This window comes from Lynx rufus, unplaced genomic scaffold (genome assembly GCF_022079265.1).
Source record: "Lynx rufus isolate CCGP_SWC_20201006 ecotype Redwood Valley unplaced genomic scaffold, mLynRuf1.p SCAF_11, whole genome shotgun sequence".
Taxonomy (NCBI): Eukaryota; Metazoa; Chordata; class Mammalia; order Carnivora; family Felidae; genus Lynx; species Lynx rufus.
In genome coordinates this window covers 28,864,962-28,883,876 of record NW_025814825.1, presented here as the reverse complement: position 1 = coordinate 28,883,876, position 18,915 = coordinate 28,864,962, and the positions used below count along the sequence as shown (strand labels likewise).

Sequence of the window (18,915 nt, the reverse complement as noted above, 5' to 3'; positions counted from 1 at the left end):
ATAAAATTAAAAAAAAAGAAATATCATTAATTGTTATATTATGTTGCAGGTATTTTTTCATTTATTTCAGCCTGTTGGGTTGTTGTCACGTGGACTTAATTTTTATGTGTTTACATATTTGTGGCATGCTTAGAGAAATCTTTTCCTTCATTCTAAAGGCTTTCACCCACATTTTTTTCATAATCAGAAACAAAACCTGCATGTTATTATTTTCAGTGTTTTGAAAATCTATAGAAGAAAGAATTTTTAGGTTTTATGAAATTATTTATCATCCTCAATTTGAGGAAACCTGTTTTTCATTCTGGGCTTATTGATCTTATGGCAGATGATTTTGCTGTTTTTCTGTGAAGTAAAATGAATGAGTAGATTCGTATCATCAATCCAAAAAACCAGGTCTGCCATAAGCTTTGGTCATTTGTGATGGACAATTTGAGAAGCTTTATAAATGTCTTCCTTTCCTTTCTTTTCTTTGTGGCATAAAAATATTTTTCTCCGATTACAGTTTTGTTTCCCCTTGGTGAGTACCAAGCATAGTATTCAAAGAGTTTCATTATATAGTTCATTTTCCCCATTATTGAGATTTAAACTTAACAGTGACCTTTTGACAATTCCCTCTCCTTCATTCACTTGAATAATCATAAAAATTAGAAGTAGTTATTTATCCTTTAGTGGGGAATTGTTTACTGAAACTGATTTTGAAAAGAAAGATACTGTGATACATCTATGTAACGAAATATTATGTAGACATTAGAACTATTGCAGAAATACAACTGCCGACATGGAAGTATGTTTTTAGAATACTGCCGAATGGGGGAAATACATAGTATATGTATTATAAACAATTCTGAAAATCAAATGATAAATATAAAATATCACAAATTTGAGATTCTCTGTGTTCATCTGTTTATGTGCAAAGATTAGCTATGGTTGTCTCTAGGTGAGTGATACAGATTTTTTTTTAATTTGTACCTTTCTGTTTTAAGCTTATATTGTTTCTGTAACAAAAAGTCTTAGTAAAAAATTTTCTGACGACATGGATAGACCTTGAAGGCATTTTTATGTTAAGTGAAATAAGTGAGAGAGAAAAAGGCAAATAGTGTATATCTCACTTTTATGTGGAATATTAAAAACAAAAACAAAACACCTAGCTCATAGATACAGAGAACAGATTGGTGGTTTCCAGAGGTGGGGTATGGGGGTGGGTGAAATGGGTGAAAGGGATTAGAATGTACAAACATCCAGTTATAAAATGAATAAATCATGGGCATATAATGTATAACATTGTGACTATAATTAGTAATAACTGTATTGCATATTGGAAAATTGCTTAAAGAGTAGATGTTGAAAGTTCTCATCACAAGTAAAAATAATCTTGTAACTGTGTGGTGATGGGTGTTAACTATACTTATTGTGATAATCATTTCTTAATATGTACAAATACCAAATCATCATAGTGTATATTTGAAAAACATAATTTTATATGGCAGTTATATCTCAGTTAAGAAAAACAGCCATCAAGACATTATAAACTTCTCTTTTATAAGCTCACTTTGTCATCAGTCACATAGTAGACATGGGCAAAGCGGGCATTTAAATCCTAGATGAATCTCCAAAAGAAGAGAGGACCAATAAAGAGATGTTTGCTAATGACCTGGTATTAGGGAGGTAGAGCAGGTGCATAGAAAGGAATCAAGAAGCTATGGTCTACTTGAGAGTATTGAGAGATGATACAAGGTTGGAAAAGTTGGAAAGCTAAAACCCTTTGAGAGCAGATAAAGACACAGCCAATATTAACTTTTTCTTGACTGGCCATCTTTATCTGTCCCTAGGTCTTACCAAACCTTTCAGGAAGACTCTTTGAACCATCAGATGCTTATCCCTACCTTAATAGAGAAAGAAGGAAGGAAGGATAGTTTTTAAAAAAAACCATGGAGAGCAAACATGGGCATATGCAGATCCTTAAACTTCTATTTCTTTTATTAGCAATAAGACTAAATATTTGTTAATATGCTTTCTGCCTAACTATACAGGAGGATTGCAATTTACAACAATTTGATTTTGAACTGTTTTCATTATACATTCTGCTGACAACTGTTAAGATAATATTTTTCATATATTCATTCATTCAACAGACATTTACTAACAACTTTCTGCCCCAAAGCAGCCCATGTCCCTAGAACTAGAGGGTAGAAAAGAAGGGACATGGGGAAGAGGGAGGGGTTTGGTGCCTGTCGCCCACCAGCAGCCATTCATCTCCTGTGTGCCTGTGCTACCATGTGGGCTCTCTCTGTCCTCCTCCTGGCCCTTCATCTTTCTGAGCACCCTGTGGAAGCCTATGAAAAAGAGCTTTTGAGTGAGTGTGAACTCTCTATTTCTTGGGCTCCTGATTATTCCAAAGTAACCCCCCAGTCTACACTTGGCTTTTAAATTTTATGTTAAAGTTTTAGCTGTTTTATTCTTACCCATTTGTATGGTGCTTACCTCTGTCTCCTGTGCTCTTTCAAGGATCATAGTTTGTATCTTCTTGGAGGGGGTTGTCATACTTCGATTGCCTTGCAACAACACAGCTCTCTAGTAGACTCAGGAAGAGTGTAAGATTCTGTAGGTTACTTGGCATTTTTTCATTGGTAGAAGTAGCTTCTTTTTGTGGCTTTATTCATCCCATCTCAGTTAGAGACTGAAGTGGGCTTCTGCTCTAAGGGTACCACCAGATATCCATGAGATTTTTAGGAGATAATTTAAAACCATTTTGAAATGGTTGGTTTAAAAATAAGATGGTTTCTTTACCTCTTTTTTTAAAAAAAATTTATTTTTGAGAGAGAGAGAGACGGAGCATGAGTTGGGGGAGGGGCAGAGAGAGAGGGAGACACAGAATCCAAAGCAGGCTCCCGGCCCCTAGCTGTCAGCACAGAGCCTGACGTGGGGCTCGAACCCATGAACTGTGAGATCATAACCTGAGCTGAAGTTGGATGCTTAACTAACTGAGCCACCCAGGCTCCCCTCTTTTACCTATTATTAAAAAAAAAATTTTTTTTTGGAGCTACTCTTGGTGGCATAACAGTTGTTGTAGATGCTGTATTGGTACATGAAAAGATGTCTCTGAATGATGTAGAACTTATTCTATGTCTATGAGATTCTATACTTATTAGCTCAGACCCTGTATCCCTCTAATTTTGTCTGCTTGCTTTGTGAAGGTATTGAGTGGTACTCTAAAGTTCTATTATATTTTTGTCAATTCCTCCTTCCATTTCCTTCAATGTTTATTTTTTATATCTCTCCATACTGTGTTACCTGACTTGAGAAAATTATGCCTTTGCTAGTTTACTGTAATTAAAGGTATCTTGATGTTGTACTCCTGTGTATTTTCTTTTCTATACCTATTCCCTACCTTAGCTACCTAAAAGTGATTTGCAAATAAAATATGCTCAAGGAATTTCTCTTTAACAAATTTATTCAACAACCCTGTTTGCCTTTCTTTAATCTAGGGTTTTGCACATTCTTCTGAAATTGCCTATTAGCATCTGCCTAATTCCCTGTATTCCTTTAAGACTGCACTCTAGGGGTGCTTGAGTGGCTCAGTCGGTTAAGTGTCCGACTTCGGCTCAGGTCATGATCTCGAGGTTCGTGGGTTCAAACCCTGCATCAGGGTCTGGGCTGACAGCTTGGAGCCTGGAGCCTGCTTCAGATTCTGTGTCTCCCTCTCTCTGCCCCTCCCCTGGTAGCGCTGTCTCTCTGCATCTCACAAAAATGAATAAATATTTAAAATGAAAAAAAAAAAAAAAAGACTGGGGCACCTGGGTAGCTCAGTTGGGTGAGCGTCTGACTTCGGCTCAGGTCATGATCTCACAGCTTGTGGGTTTGAGCCCCGTGTGCTGACAGCTCAGAGCCTGGAGCCTGCTTCGGATTCTCTGTCTCCCTCTCTCTCTGCCCCTTCCCTACTCGCATTCTGTCTCCGTCTCTCTCAAAAATAAATAAACATTAAAAAAAAAAAAAAAGACAGCACTCTAGTGTTAACTATTCCACAAAGATCCTCCTTCCTGTCCTACCTATACCCAACTGCCAACACTGCAACCAAGTTCTGTATTAGGATTCTTTAGTTTTAAGATATGCTAATCTACCTAATCACTTAAGCCTGAATGGCCACTGTCTACTGATATGGCAGAGAAAGACTGGGTAGATTTGGCCTCAGGGATTACTGGATCCTAGGATCAGACACTTCCTCTTGTGTGTTGGTTTCTCCAATGCCTGCTTCTCTGAAGATGATAGCTTCATTCTCTTCTATTTCCATTGGTTATCTCTCCATGGCAGGAGCTGGAGACCAAACAGTTCCAGGTTTACAGTACTGCAACTGAGTGACCCTAGTGGAAAGGAGAACTCCTCCATTTAAAAATTGGGCCAACTTAGATCACTTTCCTATCTCTTGAACCAAATCCTTGTAGTCAGCAAGTCAGTAAACACTGGACACATGCCCAGTGAGATTCAGAAGTTTTTCAGTTGATTTTTTTTTTTTAAGTTTATTTATTATTGAGAGAGAGAGAGAACACAAGCCGGGGAGAGGCAGAGAGAGAGAGGGAGACACAGAATCCAAAGCAGGCTCCAGGCTCCGAGCTATCAGCACAGAGCCTGATGCAGGGCTCAAACCCATAAGCCGTGAGATCATTACCTGAGCCGAAGTCAGACGCCTAACCGACTAAGCCACCCAGGTGCCCCTCAGTTGATTTTTATTGCATATTTATATTAAATGAAAATTTCTCTGAAATTATAGAAACTTTTTGTAAATTTATTTTCCTTCATACCTTATATCCCATTGACACCAAACTTAAATAATGTGTTTACTGGTTGTTTTGCTATTTTGGAATCAAGATAGCTAAACTCTAGAAAAATCATTGATCTAGAAAAGATAGGAACCTGGACAGTTCTGAGAAATCATTTTCTACCATGCTATCGTTGACCCAGCCTATCCCTCTGGTTGGGGTTTGTGGGAGGTCTGTTTGTAGAACTGGGGAAGAGGTGACTATCAATAAAAAATGGAAGGTTGGGGCGCCTGGGTGGCGCAGTCGGTTAAGCGTCCGACTTCAGCCAGGTCACGATCTCGCGGTCCTGGAGTTCGAGCCCCGCGTCAGGCTCTGGGCTGATGGCTCGGAGCCTGGAGCCTGTTTCCGATTCTGTGTCTCCCTCTCTCTCTGCCCCTCCCCCGTTCATGCTCTGTATCTCTCTGTCCCAAAAATAAATAAACGTTGAAAAAAAAAATTTTTTTAAAAATGGAAGGTTAGAATAGAAATATGGGCCAGTTCAGTTCAGTTTTTCTTACCACAGGCTTCTTATCACCTTGCTTCCTTCTGTCAGAACACACCACACTCCATTTCTTTCTCAGCCTTTTGCTCTTACACACTTGAATAAGAATATTCCTTTCTTAACACTTCTACATTGTCCTCTTCTGTGGGCCCAGTGTCTAGAATGGGGTCTTGTACATGATAATGCATTCAAGGTGTCTAGAGTGAGTGGAATGGTTGTCATCAGCACCTCAGAGATGCCACTTAGTTAGTGGATCTGGGAAATGGCTTTGGGAAATTTTAACTGTCTGGGAGATACTGATGATCAGCCATGTTTAAGAAAGACTACATTCTCTCCTTTAGTTTGCATGGTTACCCTTCAATTTGTAGCCACATTTTTAAGATAAGGAAACCAAGGTTCAAAAAGAGGCTAGTAAAAAAGCCCAAAGAGAGACCTAGTAGGAGTCAGAATCAAAATTCACATTTGGCCTTTCGCAAAAACCAGTATGTTGTTGTTGTTGTATCGTTGTTGTTGTTAGTTGAGAATGTCTACAAACATTCTATGTTCCAGAAATTGTTATACTAAGTGCTTTCCTTACATATATTAGCTCATAACAATGTATTAGGTAAGCTTTATTTTTATCTTTTTTTTTTTTTTTAAACTTTTTTTTTTCAATGTTTATTTATTTTTGGGACAGAGAGAGACAGAGCATGAACGGGCGAGGGGCAGAGAGAGAGGGAGACACAGAATCAGAAACAGGCTCCAGGCTCTGAGCCATCAGCCCAGAGCCCGATGCGGGGCTCGAACTCACGGACTGTGAGATCGTGACCTGGCTGAAGTCGGACGCTTAACCGACTGCGCCACCCAGGCGCCCCTATTTTTATCTTTATAGGTGAAATAGTCAAGGCAGAGAGAGGTAAGTAGCCCAATGTCACAAGGATAGCATGCAGCAATGTTAGGATACAAACCAGGGTTGATGCCCTAGAGCCCAGTGTCTGCACTCTTGCTGTTTAATCTTCATTGGCCACAAATTCTGAATCTGGTTCTGGATTTGGGATTTGCCATTCTAGAGATGGTTGAATTCTTGAAGAGAGAGTGCATTTATTTTTTTTTAATTTTTTTTTTTAATGTTTTTATTTATTTTTGAGACAGAGAGAGACAGAGCATGAACAGGGGAGGGGCAGAAAGAGAGGGAGACACAGAATCGGAAGCAGGCTCCAGGCTCTGAGCCATCAGCCCAGAGCCCGATGCAGGGCTCGAACTCATGGACCGCGAGATCGTGACCTGAGCTGAAGTCGGACGCTTAACCGACTGAGCCACCCAGGCACCCTGAGAGAGTGCATTTAAAGCAGGTGGAAGGATCAACGATGGGGCCTTTAGTAATATTCAGGTTGGGGGGAGAGGTGGAAGTTGCCGGTGATGTTGATTAAAAACAGTAGCCAGAGAACAAGACCCCAACTACAGAATAAGAGTTGGCTGAGAAGAGTGAGCAAAAAGCCGTGAGCTTTCAGCGTAACTGGGTGTGAGAGCACAAAAAACACCTTGGGTTTCATTAGAAAAGCATCAGCAACACTTTCAAATCTATACTATTTGGTTTATTTGCCAGCATGCATTTAAATAATGTAAACAAAATGAGGAAATTCTTCGGACTGGCACATGGTATGTTGCTTGGAGTAGAGCAGAATGACTTGGCATGACAGGTTTGCAGAGTAGTGGTTGAGGGAGTGCGTCTGAGTCAAGACTGCCAGGGTTCAACCCTCAGATCCACTGCTTTTTGGTCTGTGACCCTAGACAAACTGCTTAAACCTTTTGATACCTATATTGCCTTATTTTCAAAATGGACATAATACTTACATTTACCTTATTCAGTTTTTGTAAGGATTAACTGAGTTAATTCTTGTAAGTCTTGAGTTTGTGCTTTTTAAAGCTTCTAGAACCATTCAGCATGTTTAAGAACTTGGTGGTAGCAGTTGTTACTAATATTACATGCTGATGGCCTCAAACCACACCTGTGGTATGCATATCCATCATTTTACTCATTTTTGGTTTGGTTCATTTGTTGCAAGAGGACCTTATGAATTGCTTTTTGATGTCATTTATATTTATTTGAATTTTCTTCATAGCTTAACATTGATGCCAAAAAGAAAATTAAAACCCAGCTCCCTGCAGGTTAATTTAAGTGATTATTTTGGCACCTAGTTGTGCTTGAAGTTAGAATTTGATGCTTTTATATCATACTTGGAATCAGTCCACATACCCTATTAGATTTGTGATTTATTCTCATCTAACTTGTGATGCAAGAGAATTCACCTAAATCATGAGACTTAATTATTTAGATTTGCAAAGTTCCTGAGGATGTTGTACATAATAAGGTCTGAAAACAGTTCTGTTTAAAATTATCTTTTGTTAGTGATTACTGATATATAGAGTCAAGATTATATTTCTGAAAATTTCACTTGTGTATTTATAGTCTAATATCCAGTGCAAGGAGAAAAATTATAGCAGGGATTATGGAATTCTACACTCTGAAAGAGTCTTTAGGGATCGTCTGATCTAACTGCTTCATAGCATAGCTGGGAAAAATGCAGGCAAGGGAGTTAAGTGAGTTGACCAAAGTCATAGATCCTAGATAGCTAGCAGATGGGTAAGGACTGAACTCAGGTCTCCAGTCTGTAGTCCCAAACTGTCTGGCACATGCTCAGATTGCAGTGTGTACCCAAATAGAAATGGATGTGAAACCAAAAATGTGGTGAGAATTGGTTTCTCTTATTAAGATCTGGCCTTTTTTTTTTTTTAATTTTTTTTAATGTTTATTTATTTTTGAGAGAGACAGAGACAGAATGTGAGTAGGTTAGGGGCAGAGAGAGAGGGAGGCACAGAATCTGAAGCAGGCTCCATGCTCTGAGCTGACAGCATAGAGCCCGACACGGGGCTCAAACTCACGAGCTGTGAGATCCATGACCTGAGCCGAAGTCGGACGCTCAACCGACTGAGCCACCCAGGCGCCCCATGATCTGGCCTTTTTTTTTGTAGCTCTGTCAAGCTTAGCTCCAGCATTTTTAAAATAAATTCTATAGGGAGATAAATTGTGAAAGTTTTTTTATTCATATTTCATTTTCTTAAGGGTCAAATGACCAGTGATCTAGTATTTCTGTATATAAGGAGAAAATAAGACTAGAAGTGTTTTTCTTTGGATCTCTCTCTCTTTTTTTAAATAGGAAATACTTAAAGCCAAATTTTCATTCAAACTAGAAGGTAAGACATGGTACTTCATGGTAGAGGAAAATGACAATTCATTTTTCCATTTTTATATGTAGTTTAGGTTAATTAGGAACCTTTTAAAATTGAGTGTACCGAAGCTTTAACATATGCATAAATTGGTTGAGTAGTTTTAATTAAAACTTATCTCTATTTGAGATTAATTACTTTCAATACTCCAAGATTAATGAGGCCTAGTAATGGTACCTCACGTTGTGGATACTCAATAAATATTAGTTTGGAAATTAGGAAATACTTTGGTGTTTTAGAATCTCACGTGTATTATAAAGTCTTAGATTCTTTCCCAAATTTGGGAATACTCAACTATGTCAAGTTTACTAGTTCAACTTAAATATATTTTTCCTTCTTACATAATTCTTAAAACTTTTTATTTGAACATAGTTTCATATTTACAAAGTTACGAAAGGAAAAATAAATACCCCTGTGTGTGTGTGTGTGTGTGTGTGTGTGTGTACATATAAGGACGTTTATATATATGAACACATGCATAATTTTTCTTAACCATTTGCGCTTATTTATGTACTTTATGCTCCTTTTCCTAAATTCTTCAGTGTGTGTTTCCTAAGAATAAAATATTTTCTTATATAAACACATTACAGTTATTAAACTCATAAATGAACATTGATAGAATATTTTTATCTACTCTGTCATCTATGTTCCAATTCTGTCAGGTGCCCTCGTAAAAACCCTTTATATCCTTCTTGCCCTCCAATACAGGGTCCAGGGTCAGGTATTGCCTTCAGTTGTCATGTCTTTTAGCCTCTTTTTGAATTCGGAGTATTTCTACAGCCTTTCTTTGTCTTTTATGACATTGACATATTTAAAGAATAAAAGAATTAAGAATAAAAAATAAAGAGTTTGCTGTTTCCTCATAATTAGGTTGAGGTTATACATTCTCAGTCAGAGCACTGCATAGGTGATAGAGGCACCTGATGGTCATCTGACCCCATTGGTGATGCTATTTTTGATTACCCAGTCAAGGTGTTGTCTGATTTCTCCACTGTACAGATACTGAGTTTTTTCCTCTCCCTTGTAGCTAATAAGCAATTTGTGGGAAGACGCTTTAAGACAAAATTTCCATTAGATTTGGTATTCTTTACTGATTTTTGCCTGATTCAATCTTTACCATGATGGTTGCAAAGGAGGATTATCCTGTGCTATCACTTCCTCCATGCTTACCATTTAATCTTTGACGTTCTCCAGTGAGCAAGAGCCCCTCATTCTTTTTCTCCATTTATTTATTATATATTATCTATTTATTATATGTGGACTCAAGAATTCCTACTTTTTCAGTGGTTTGCAATTTATTTACTATACTTAATATTTTGGTGCCTAGCTTGTCCGGATTTGGCTGGTGGGAACTCCTTCAAACTGACTCCTGTATCCTGATCACTTTCTTTACTTTCTGATACAACAAAATATCCTGGGCTTATCTTGTACCTATCCTGTCCTAACCATGGAATCAGGCATTTCCCTGAGGAATCCAGCTCCTTTAAAGGGGGAATGGTATTGGAGACAAAGATCTGGGCACTAGATGTGCTCAATGCTGCTGGGCTGTCTTCTTTTAAAGGGGTGCCTGGCTGGCTCAGTCTGTTAAGCATCCAACTTCAGCTTAGGTCATGATCTTGTGGTTCATAATTTCAAGCACTGCATCGGGCTCTGTGCTGACAGCTCAGAACGTGGAGTCTGTGTCAGATTCTGTGTCTTCCTCTCTGTCTCTGATCCACCCCCCCAAGTCATGCGTGCTCGCTCTCTCTCTCTCTCTCTCTCTCTCAAAAATAGATATTAAAAAAATTAAAGGGGAATGGTATTAGAGATCAATATCTGGGCACTAGATGTGCTCATTGCTGCTGGGGTGTCTTCTTTTAAAGCATTTTAGCAGACAAGGCTAAGAATGCACACACACACACACACACACACACACAAATGTATGTATTTTACAAGTCTGTGAGTACATAGTAGTGCCTTCTGTTTCAATCCATCTCCACAGTTACTTTTGTCTTCCCATATTCCATGTCTGTGTGTCCCCTCTGTCATGGTAAGGACCCCAGCTCCCAACACTATCAACACATTTACTCATTTGCTCAATCCTGTAATATATTCAAAACTAGTTTCAAAATTGTTTTGCTTGAACTACTATGGTAAGCAAACCTAGTAAAAAGAATTGGGATTTGTTTGTAATTCTTTTCTCCTTGCCCAAGACTGACAGTATATTAGTCATGTATTATGTTCATAAGTTACTTGGATTAGTTATTTCTTTTTTCCATCCTTTCCTTTTTCTTTTCCCTTCAGTGAAGTTATGTTATTCTTTTGAAATAAAATTAGGCTAATTTGTTTTTGTTTGTTTACAGTTATAGGCTCCTTTCCATTCCCATTCCTATTGTTTTAATTTTTTTTTGAATATAAGAATTTTAACATACTCTCAAAAATCAAAACTACAGAAGTTGTTTTCCAAAATGTCTTAGTTTGATTCCCATCTCCCCTTTTATGAAGGAAAAAATATGTAACTTGTGAAAAGCATTTATTATACCTATATTCAGTTTTACTGTTATTTAAAATACATTTTGTCTATTGACGTTTCTCCAAAGACCTTCAGATGGCCAAAAGACACATAAAAAGATGCTCAACATTACCCATCATCAGGGAAACACAAATAAAAACCACAGTGAGATATCACCTCACATCTGTCTGAACAGCTAAAATAAAAAACAAACAAGTGTTGGTGAAAATGTGGAGGAAAAGGAACCCTCATGCACTGTTGGTGAGAACGCAAACTAGTATGGGCACTGTGGAAGACAGTATGGAGGTTCCCAAAAAATTAAAAATAGAACTACCTTACGATCCAGTGATTACAGTACTGGTTATTTACCCAAAAAATACAGAAGCACTAATTCAAAGGTATATATGCATCCCTATGTTTTTTGCAGCATTATTTATAATAGCCAAACTATGGAAACAGCCCAAGTATCCTAGGTAAAGAAGATGTATATGTATATGTATGTATGTATATATTTATAATATTATTCAGCCATTAAATAAAAAGAATGAAATGTTGCCATTTGCAGCAACATGGTTGGATCTATAGAGTATAATGCTAAGCAAAATAAGCCAGTCAAGAAAGACAGATATCATATAATTTCACCCTTATGTGGAATTTAAGAAATAAAACAAAGAGGAAAAAAGGGACAAACCAAAACACAGACTCTTAATTATAGAGGATAAACTGATTGTTATCAGAGGGGTAATGGGAGGAGGTTGGGTGAAATAGGTGAAGGGGATTAAGAGTACAGTTATCTTTCTTTTTTTAAGTTTATTTATTTTAAGAGAGAGAGAATCCCAAGCAGGCTATGCCGCTGTCAGCGCAGAGCCTGATGTGGGGCTCAGTCTCACAAACCGCGAGATCATGACCTGAGCCGAAATCAAGAGGTGGACACTTAACTGACTGAGCCACCTAGGCTCCCCTCTTTTTTTTCAAAAGTTTATTTATTTTTGAGAGAAAGTGCGAGTCAGGGACAGGTAGAGGGAATGGGAGAGAGAGAGTCCTGAGCAGACTCCCAAGTTCAGAGTGGATCCCAGTGCGGGGCTTGATTTCATAACCACAAGATTACAACCTGAGTTAATATCAAGAGTTGGATGATTAGGGGTGCCTGGGTGGCTCAGCTGTGCTGACAGCTCAGAGCCTGGAGCCTGTTTCAGATTCTGTGTCTCCCTCTCCTCTCTGCTCGCTCTCTCTCTCTCTCTCTCTCTCTAAAATAAACATTAAAAAAAATTTTTAAAAAGAGAGTTGGACGCTTAACTGAGTCACCCAGGTACCCCAAGAGTACACTTATCTTGATGAACAGTGAGTAATATATGGAACTGATGAATCACTATATTGTATGCTATCTGTTAAATATACTGGAATTAAAATTAGTAAAGTCTTCAAAATTTTTTAAATGAAAAATAAAATAAATTTTGTCTATTGAGATTAAGGTAATAAAGGAAATTAATTTTTAGGAATATATTTCAGGCTCAGTGATTTATAACTCTGATTCCTGGGGACAGTGGTTCTCAATGAATGTCCCATTCCAGCAGTAACTAGAGTTACTGTTCAATGTTTTCAGGAACATTCCCTCTCTGCTGTAGTAATTGGGAGTGCAGGAGGGATGAGGGTGTGCTCTCTCACCCATTTTGAGAATGCTTGCTATAGGGTTAATGAGAGCATTAGAACCTCCCAAGTGCATTGGTCAGGAAAATTCACAGAGACTCATCTGATACAAAAGACTGGTGACTATGTAATAAGACAAAATAAATCAAGCCAGCAAACAAAAAGTTTAGTTCCAGATTAACATAAGAAGAAAAAAAAAATACAACCAACTTAGTGCCTTGATTGTGCTGCCTTAGATGCACCTTCCCTTATTTATTTCCCCACAAAGGTGCTTGTGTGGGAATCCTGTGGCTTCATGATATTCTCAGCAGCATATCTGAAAAGTCACATGATAGATGATTTATACCCATCTGTATTTGCCATTTCTAATAATGTGTATATTATATTAGGTTTATAAATCTTTAATTCAGGATAAAGCTATGGGACACTAGCTATAATTTACCTGGTTGAAAGAACTAAATGTGTCTTGGTGGAAAGTGTCATAACATAGCTGTGTTTTTTTCTCTTTGCTACAGCCTTAATACAGATAATGGCAGCTGCTGTAGCTGAGCGAGATGTGGTTTATTTCACCTTTGGGGACTCAGAATTGATGAGAGACATTTACAACATGCACACTTTCCTTACTGAAAGGAAACTAACCGTTGGTAAGTAGGAGATAGTCTTGACACTTGGTGTCTAGATAGATTGTCCACCATCCAGGATAAGTGGATAAGAAAAAATAAAAGTATGACTTTGAGAAAGGCAGACAAAGTCTTAGATGGGCAACGTCTGCAGAATCCTTTTCTGGCAAAGTTTCATCTGCAATCTTGAATGAGTATGTCAGCTTATTAAAATAAGGCCAAGAAACTGGTGCTTAGTATCCATTTTTACTTTTATGCATATAGAAAACTAAAAGAGGGATACTGTAAGAAGGTAAGTCTAGGTCTAAGAGGTCTCACTCTGAGTCATATTTATCAGACATAACAGCATGCTCATTTCTGTATTTCAGCTGGACCTGAAAGGCCTTGCTACCCTGGGAGCTGAGTGTAGAAGTAAAGTTGCCACAAACTCCCAAAATGATAAGTGGCCGAATACCACATATACCTATACCATGTGTAGCCTGTTGTAATCATGAACTAATAAGTAGTTTCTTTAAGGTACTTAATGTGTTGTTGTTCTTTTTATGTCAGGAAAGCCTTCCAGGCATATGAAATTCATACTCTATTTTCAAAAGCCAAAAATGAGCATATGTTTTTTAGATTAAGAGAAAACTAGAGTGCTCTTTAGTAGTTTTATCCATCTTTGTACCTTAATGGGGGTTTTGGTCTGGCCTTTACTTTCCAGGAGAAGTGTATAAGCTCTTGCTACGGTATTACAACGAAGAATGCAGAAACTGTTCGACCCCCGGACCAGACATCAAGCTTTATCCATTCATATACCATGCTGTGGAGTCCTGTACAGAGACCACCAGCCAGCCAGGACAGAGGACTGGGGCCTGAGGAACTGAGTAAATAGAACCTCCTTCCACCTCTCACCAGAAACATCCTGTTTGAATTGTCAGGTGTAATATACGAACTGACTTAATTTAATATAAATGTGTATATAATCCAGTTTGTGGGCAAGGATGCAGTCCCTTCCACACATATGCAGTTGTCAGTTTGTACATGTAAGCCCCCTCCATCCTAACTTACGTATGCTTAGATATATTTTGTTTCCATTTTTTTCTATTTCAGTCTTCATTCTTCAGCTTTTCTTTCTTTTGCCCATCAGATTTCCTGTGAAATCCCATGAAGGGTTGTGCTCAGTCCATCAGGTCTCTTTTGATGCCTATATATTATGCACATTGCCTCTGCAGCTAGCAGATGCCAGGGAAGAAGTTGAAAATCAAGAACTTTTTTAACTGGGTTTGCTAAAGATCTCCCTGTAAGCCTTTCACCCCCAACTCTTGTTAAGATTGTGTTGCCTGAGTTTTTGAATTTTGAAAATTAAGAGTTGAGGATTTTTTTATACATGTTACATAATGTAAATCTCCTAGGTCAAAACGATTTTGTATTTAAGACAGAATAATTTCCAGATATAGTTCTTTTAAGACATCACCTTTATCTAAAATGGTTTGTCTATACTTTTTTCCCTGTTCAATTTTTATTAATACTGTTTTTTGGAAACTGACCAAGATGGAAGGAAATGTAGAATAAAAGAGTTTCCCCAAATGGCGTTTTAAAAAGAAAAGAACAAAGGGAGTTGAAGGCTTTTTTTGTTTCTTGGGATTTTTTTTCTTTTCAAATTAGAATTATTGTTTGTTCTCTGGTGCTTGAGGCATATTCATATAACCAAAGTTTAGGAACTGAGAACTCACATGATTTGTATATATTAAAGTTTCTCTGGTATTCAATGATTACATAGTTAATAAATTTTCATTAACAAATCATTTGTCAGAAACTCCCATATCATCTATATTTTATATGTATATAAATATATGTTCTTTAAGTGTGTCTGTTTGCAAGCACATAACACCCAAATAAAACTGGAATTATAGGAAATGATTAGGTTTAGGCTTTATCAGGGGCTCTGTTTAAAATCATTTATTTACAGTTGTATCCATTTAAAGCTGGTGGCAAACAAATAATAATGTCTTTCAGAGGTTTCAATAAAAGTCGATTCTGTTTTGAGAGTAGAGTTTAATCACAAAGCACTTACTCATATTTCTAAAATAGTTCTAACCTATTACTGTTGAAGTTCTAGTTTATAGTCAACTGTCAGAAAACGCTATTGGAGGTCCAATCCTAGTAGTAAGGAATTTTGGCGGATGGTCCAAACTCCTGGTGTCAGTATTGGCAGGAAAATATGGGGCTGTGGCCAATGTCTGCAACTCTTTTTATTCGGAATTTGGCACCTGACAGCAGCCACTTGTCATTAATGAAGTTCTTTACCATAGTACTAAGATTTTTAAACATCTCCCCAAATCCAAGGTGTCTGGCTTTATTTCTACTGATGCTAAAGTCTTCTCTTTCCTTCCCAACCCATTCTGAGCTTTGTTTAAGCATTCATAGTTATATTTCATTTCTTTTTTCTGTCTCCATATCATTTTCCTCTTACCCAGCTCCAAGACTAAGTGAACAGTTCTTTAAAACAATACAGGAGCAGTATAGGATGGTTCATGTGGTAGAGAAATCATTAAATCCAGGTAAGACCACCCAGCCTAATATTCCAGAACATAGACTCTAAGACTCAACTCTTATTGATGAACGGGCTTAGTGACTTGGCCATCTACCTGTGCCTCACTCTTTTGAGGGCCTTCAAAGAAGAAGACCTGCCCACTCTGTCTCAGTACATTCGGGGATTGGGACAGTTTAATCAAAGGGAACGTAAAGAGAACTAATGTCCATTTTTTGAGGCAGGAGGAATGCCCTCTATAAAAAGAGGGAAAAAAATCAGACTTCTAATTAACGTGTGTCTGTTCTAAGACATTTAACTGCACCTTTTTATTCTCTTTCATTAGGGGCTTATTGTTTCCTTCATGTTGTTTACCTTCCCTTTCATCTATTGAGGCATGAAATGGTATTTTTAGTTTAGAATTCTTATGTTGTTAATATAGCTCACTTGCTTTATGCTTTCTGTCTAGCTCACTGAAATGAAGTAACGGTTTAAGGAAGCAATGCGGAGTCATGGAAAAAATTTGAGATTTTAAATCAGACAAACTAGGTTCCAGTGTTAGCCATGTATCTTGCTAATTCTCTAAATAAACAATATTTGAGCCTTATTTAACTCATCTAGAAAATGGGCTATTAGCACTTATTAGGGAATAGTGTATATAAAGAAGTGTTCGTGGGGTCTGGCACATAGTTGGTACTCAATAAATTTCAGTCTTTATAGTTGACCAGGAAACATTTATGGACCACCTCCTGTATGTATTACTGTATGTAATAACATACTGTGCTAGTTGCTTTGCATATTTTAGCCCATTTTTCCAATGGACTAACAGATACCCAGAGGTTAGGGAATACCATCATCTCAACCTCCAGAAGTTCTTTGTGAAAGGAAACTTACTCTATCATCCCTGGCAGAGACCTGACCGAGCAAAGGCTCTGACACTGTTGTTCTCTACCAAGTTCCTACTATAAGTTATTCTTCATAATGAATGACGTTATCAGTGGGGTGCATTAAAATATCTCTGAGAGAATTATTTCTTTTCTTGCTGTTTGAAGTGACATTAAGGGCAGGCAGACCCAAATTGGTACTCAAAGGGGAGATTGAAAGGAGATCTAACCAGGCTTCATGATTGCCTTGCCAGGTGTTTAACCAATATTTATTGCTTTGGAAACCAAATACTGATTAAGCTGCCCCACTGCAAGAATATGATGGAGCAAAAATTAGCTGGGTTACGTTCTTAAAAACTTCAACAGGAAGAGAAGCGGTTGTATAGATTCTCGCCTGTTTTTTTTTTTTTTTTGGTTGTTCTTTGTTTTGTTTTTTTGTTTTGTTTTGTTTTTTTGGTCTTTTCCAATCTGTGTGGCTGCATGTTTATGGCTTTTTTCTGATGTAAGGAAAACCTGAATCCTAGTATGTCTGCTTTAATGATAAGTAAGGTTTAGAAGTCCTGTACTTTCTTCTTTCAGGCTTGTGGATCTGCTCCAATCCGTTGTTTTTGGAGGTAAGGGAAAGACCAGCCATTGCTGGCACTTGAGTTCAAATATATAATCCTGTTCTTGTTTGGGGGCTGGAAGGGGGTCCGAATGAATACTTTTTGGAACAAACTACTAAAATCCACTGAGCCACCACTGTTCTCTGTGCCTGTGACAGAGTGTCCTTTGTCCCCCATCATCAGATTCCCACACAGATCTACTGAACCTCCAAAGGAGAAAGTTTCCCATACAAGACATCCAAAACTGCTGTGTTTGCCTGATAACTGGTTTTATTTTTCCTGACTGTTTATTTTAAATATAGGGTTACCATGTAATGATGATTTTGAACTTGGGAATAAGGAGAGCTCTGTGCTATTGTTTACATGATTTTTGTAGGATGAGAATAAAGAAATTCTGACCCCCTTGTTACTACCTCTTTTTTCTCAAATAATTATGCTACATTTAAGATGTTCATGTGCATGCTCTTATTTTATTTTTTTATTTAAATTTTATTTCGCATACAGTGCAATATTGGTTTTAGGAGTAGAATTCAGTGATTCATCACTTCCATACAACACCCAGTGCTCATCACAAATACCCTCTTTAATACCCACCTAGCCCATCCCCTCCCACCTCACTCCATCAACCCTCAGTTTGTTCTCTATTATTAAGAATCTCTTAAAATTGGGGGCACCTGGGTGGCTCAGTCAGTTGAGTATATGACCTTGGCTCAGGTCATGATCTCACAGTTTGTGAGTTCGAGTCCCACATTTGTCTCTCTACTGTCAGCGTGGAGCTTGCTTTAGATCCTCTGTTCCCCTCTCTTTCTGCCCCTCCCCCGCTTGTACTCACTCACTCTGTGGCTGTCTTCCCCAAAATAAACACTAAAAAAAAGAAGAGTCTCTTAAAATTGTAGAGTGTGTCTTAGGCATTTGGTGAAAATTTTTACGTATAGATTTGTTATTCCACATTAGGTGTTAAGAATGTAGAGTTAGTCACTGGCATGAGGAACTTTCCAAAGGTAAAGAGAATTCTGGCTGCGTTAGTTTTTCATCCCTTCCAGGTTCCTAAGGTAATGTTTCCTGGTGTACATTCCCTTTTCCTAATTCCCATCTTCTAAGAGAGCTCAAATCAGGGTCTGGGAAGATGTCTTCAAGGTTCTGAGGACCACTGTCCTTCCATCCATTCACATATTCATAGACACAGGTGTCTTCTGTGAGTATCCACTGAAGTTTCTGCTCAGGGTGCAAAGAGAATGACTTGCCCTCTGCACTCAGATCTAAGCTGACACACAAAGGGGAAGTGATCTAAAACTCCACAAATTGTATTTTCTTCTCACTACTCTGTTCCAGTTCATCCTAGAAAAAACAATTGAATTTTTGTGCTGTCAATTTAGAAACTTGAATAGACCCTGCACTGTAGCATTGAACTCCTTTACACAGTTTCCTGTGTCGGAGAAATGTGTAAACAAATGGGCTAACTTATAGTGTAACATTAAGATGGGCTGGCTACCTTAGTATCCTCTCTTGACTTAATATAGGAGCTGCCATCCAGCACCTGCCATCTCAGTTCCACCAGTTCTTGGATTCTGAGAAAGTAGCACTGGAAACTAAA

The 18,915-nt window shown here is 37.9% G+C and overlaps 1 protein-coding gene across 2 annotated transcripts in view; it reads left to right on the top strand.

Moving 5' to 3' along the window:
* Positions 1-17,726, top strand: part of PARG (poly(ADP-ribose) glycohydrolase) — a 131,230-nt gene extending 113,504 nt beyond the window's left edge. For both annotated transcript variants that reach the window (XM_047073101.1, XM_047073102.1), the window contains 2 exons: positions 13,216-13,344; positions 14,024-17,726. In XM_047073101.1, coding sequence (XP_046929057.1) covers positions 13,216-13,344; positions 14,024-14,178 — 284 coding nt within the window. In that variant the 3' untranslated portion in view covers positions 14,179-17,726. The remainder of the gene's footprint in view (positions 1-13,215; positions 13,345-14,023) is intronic.
* The last annotated feature ends 1,189 nt before the right edge of the window (positions 17,727-18,915 follow it).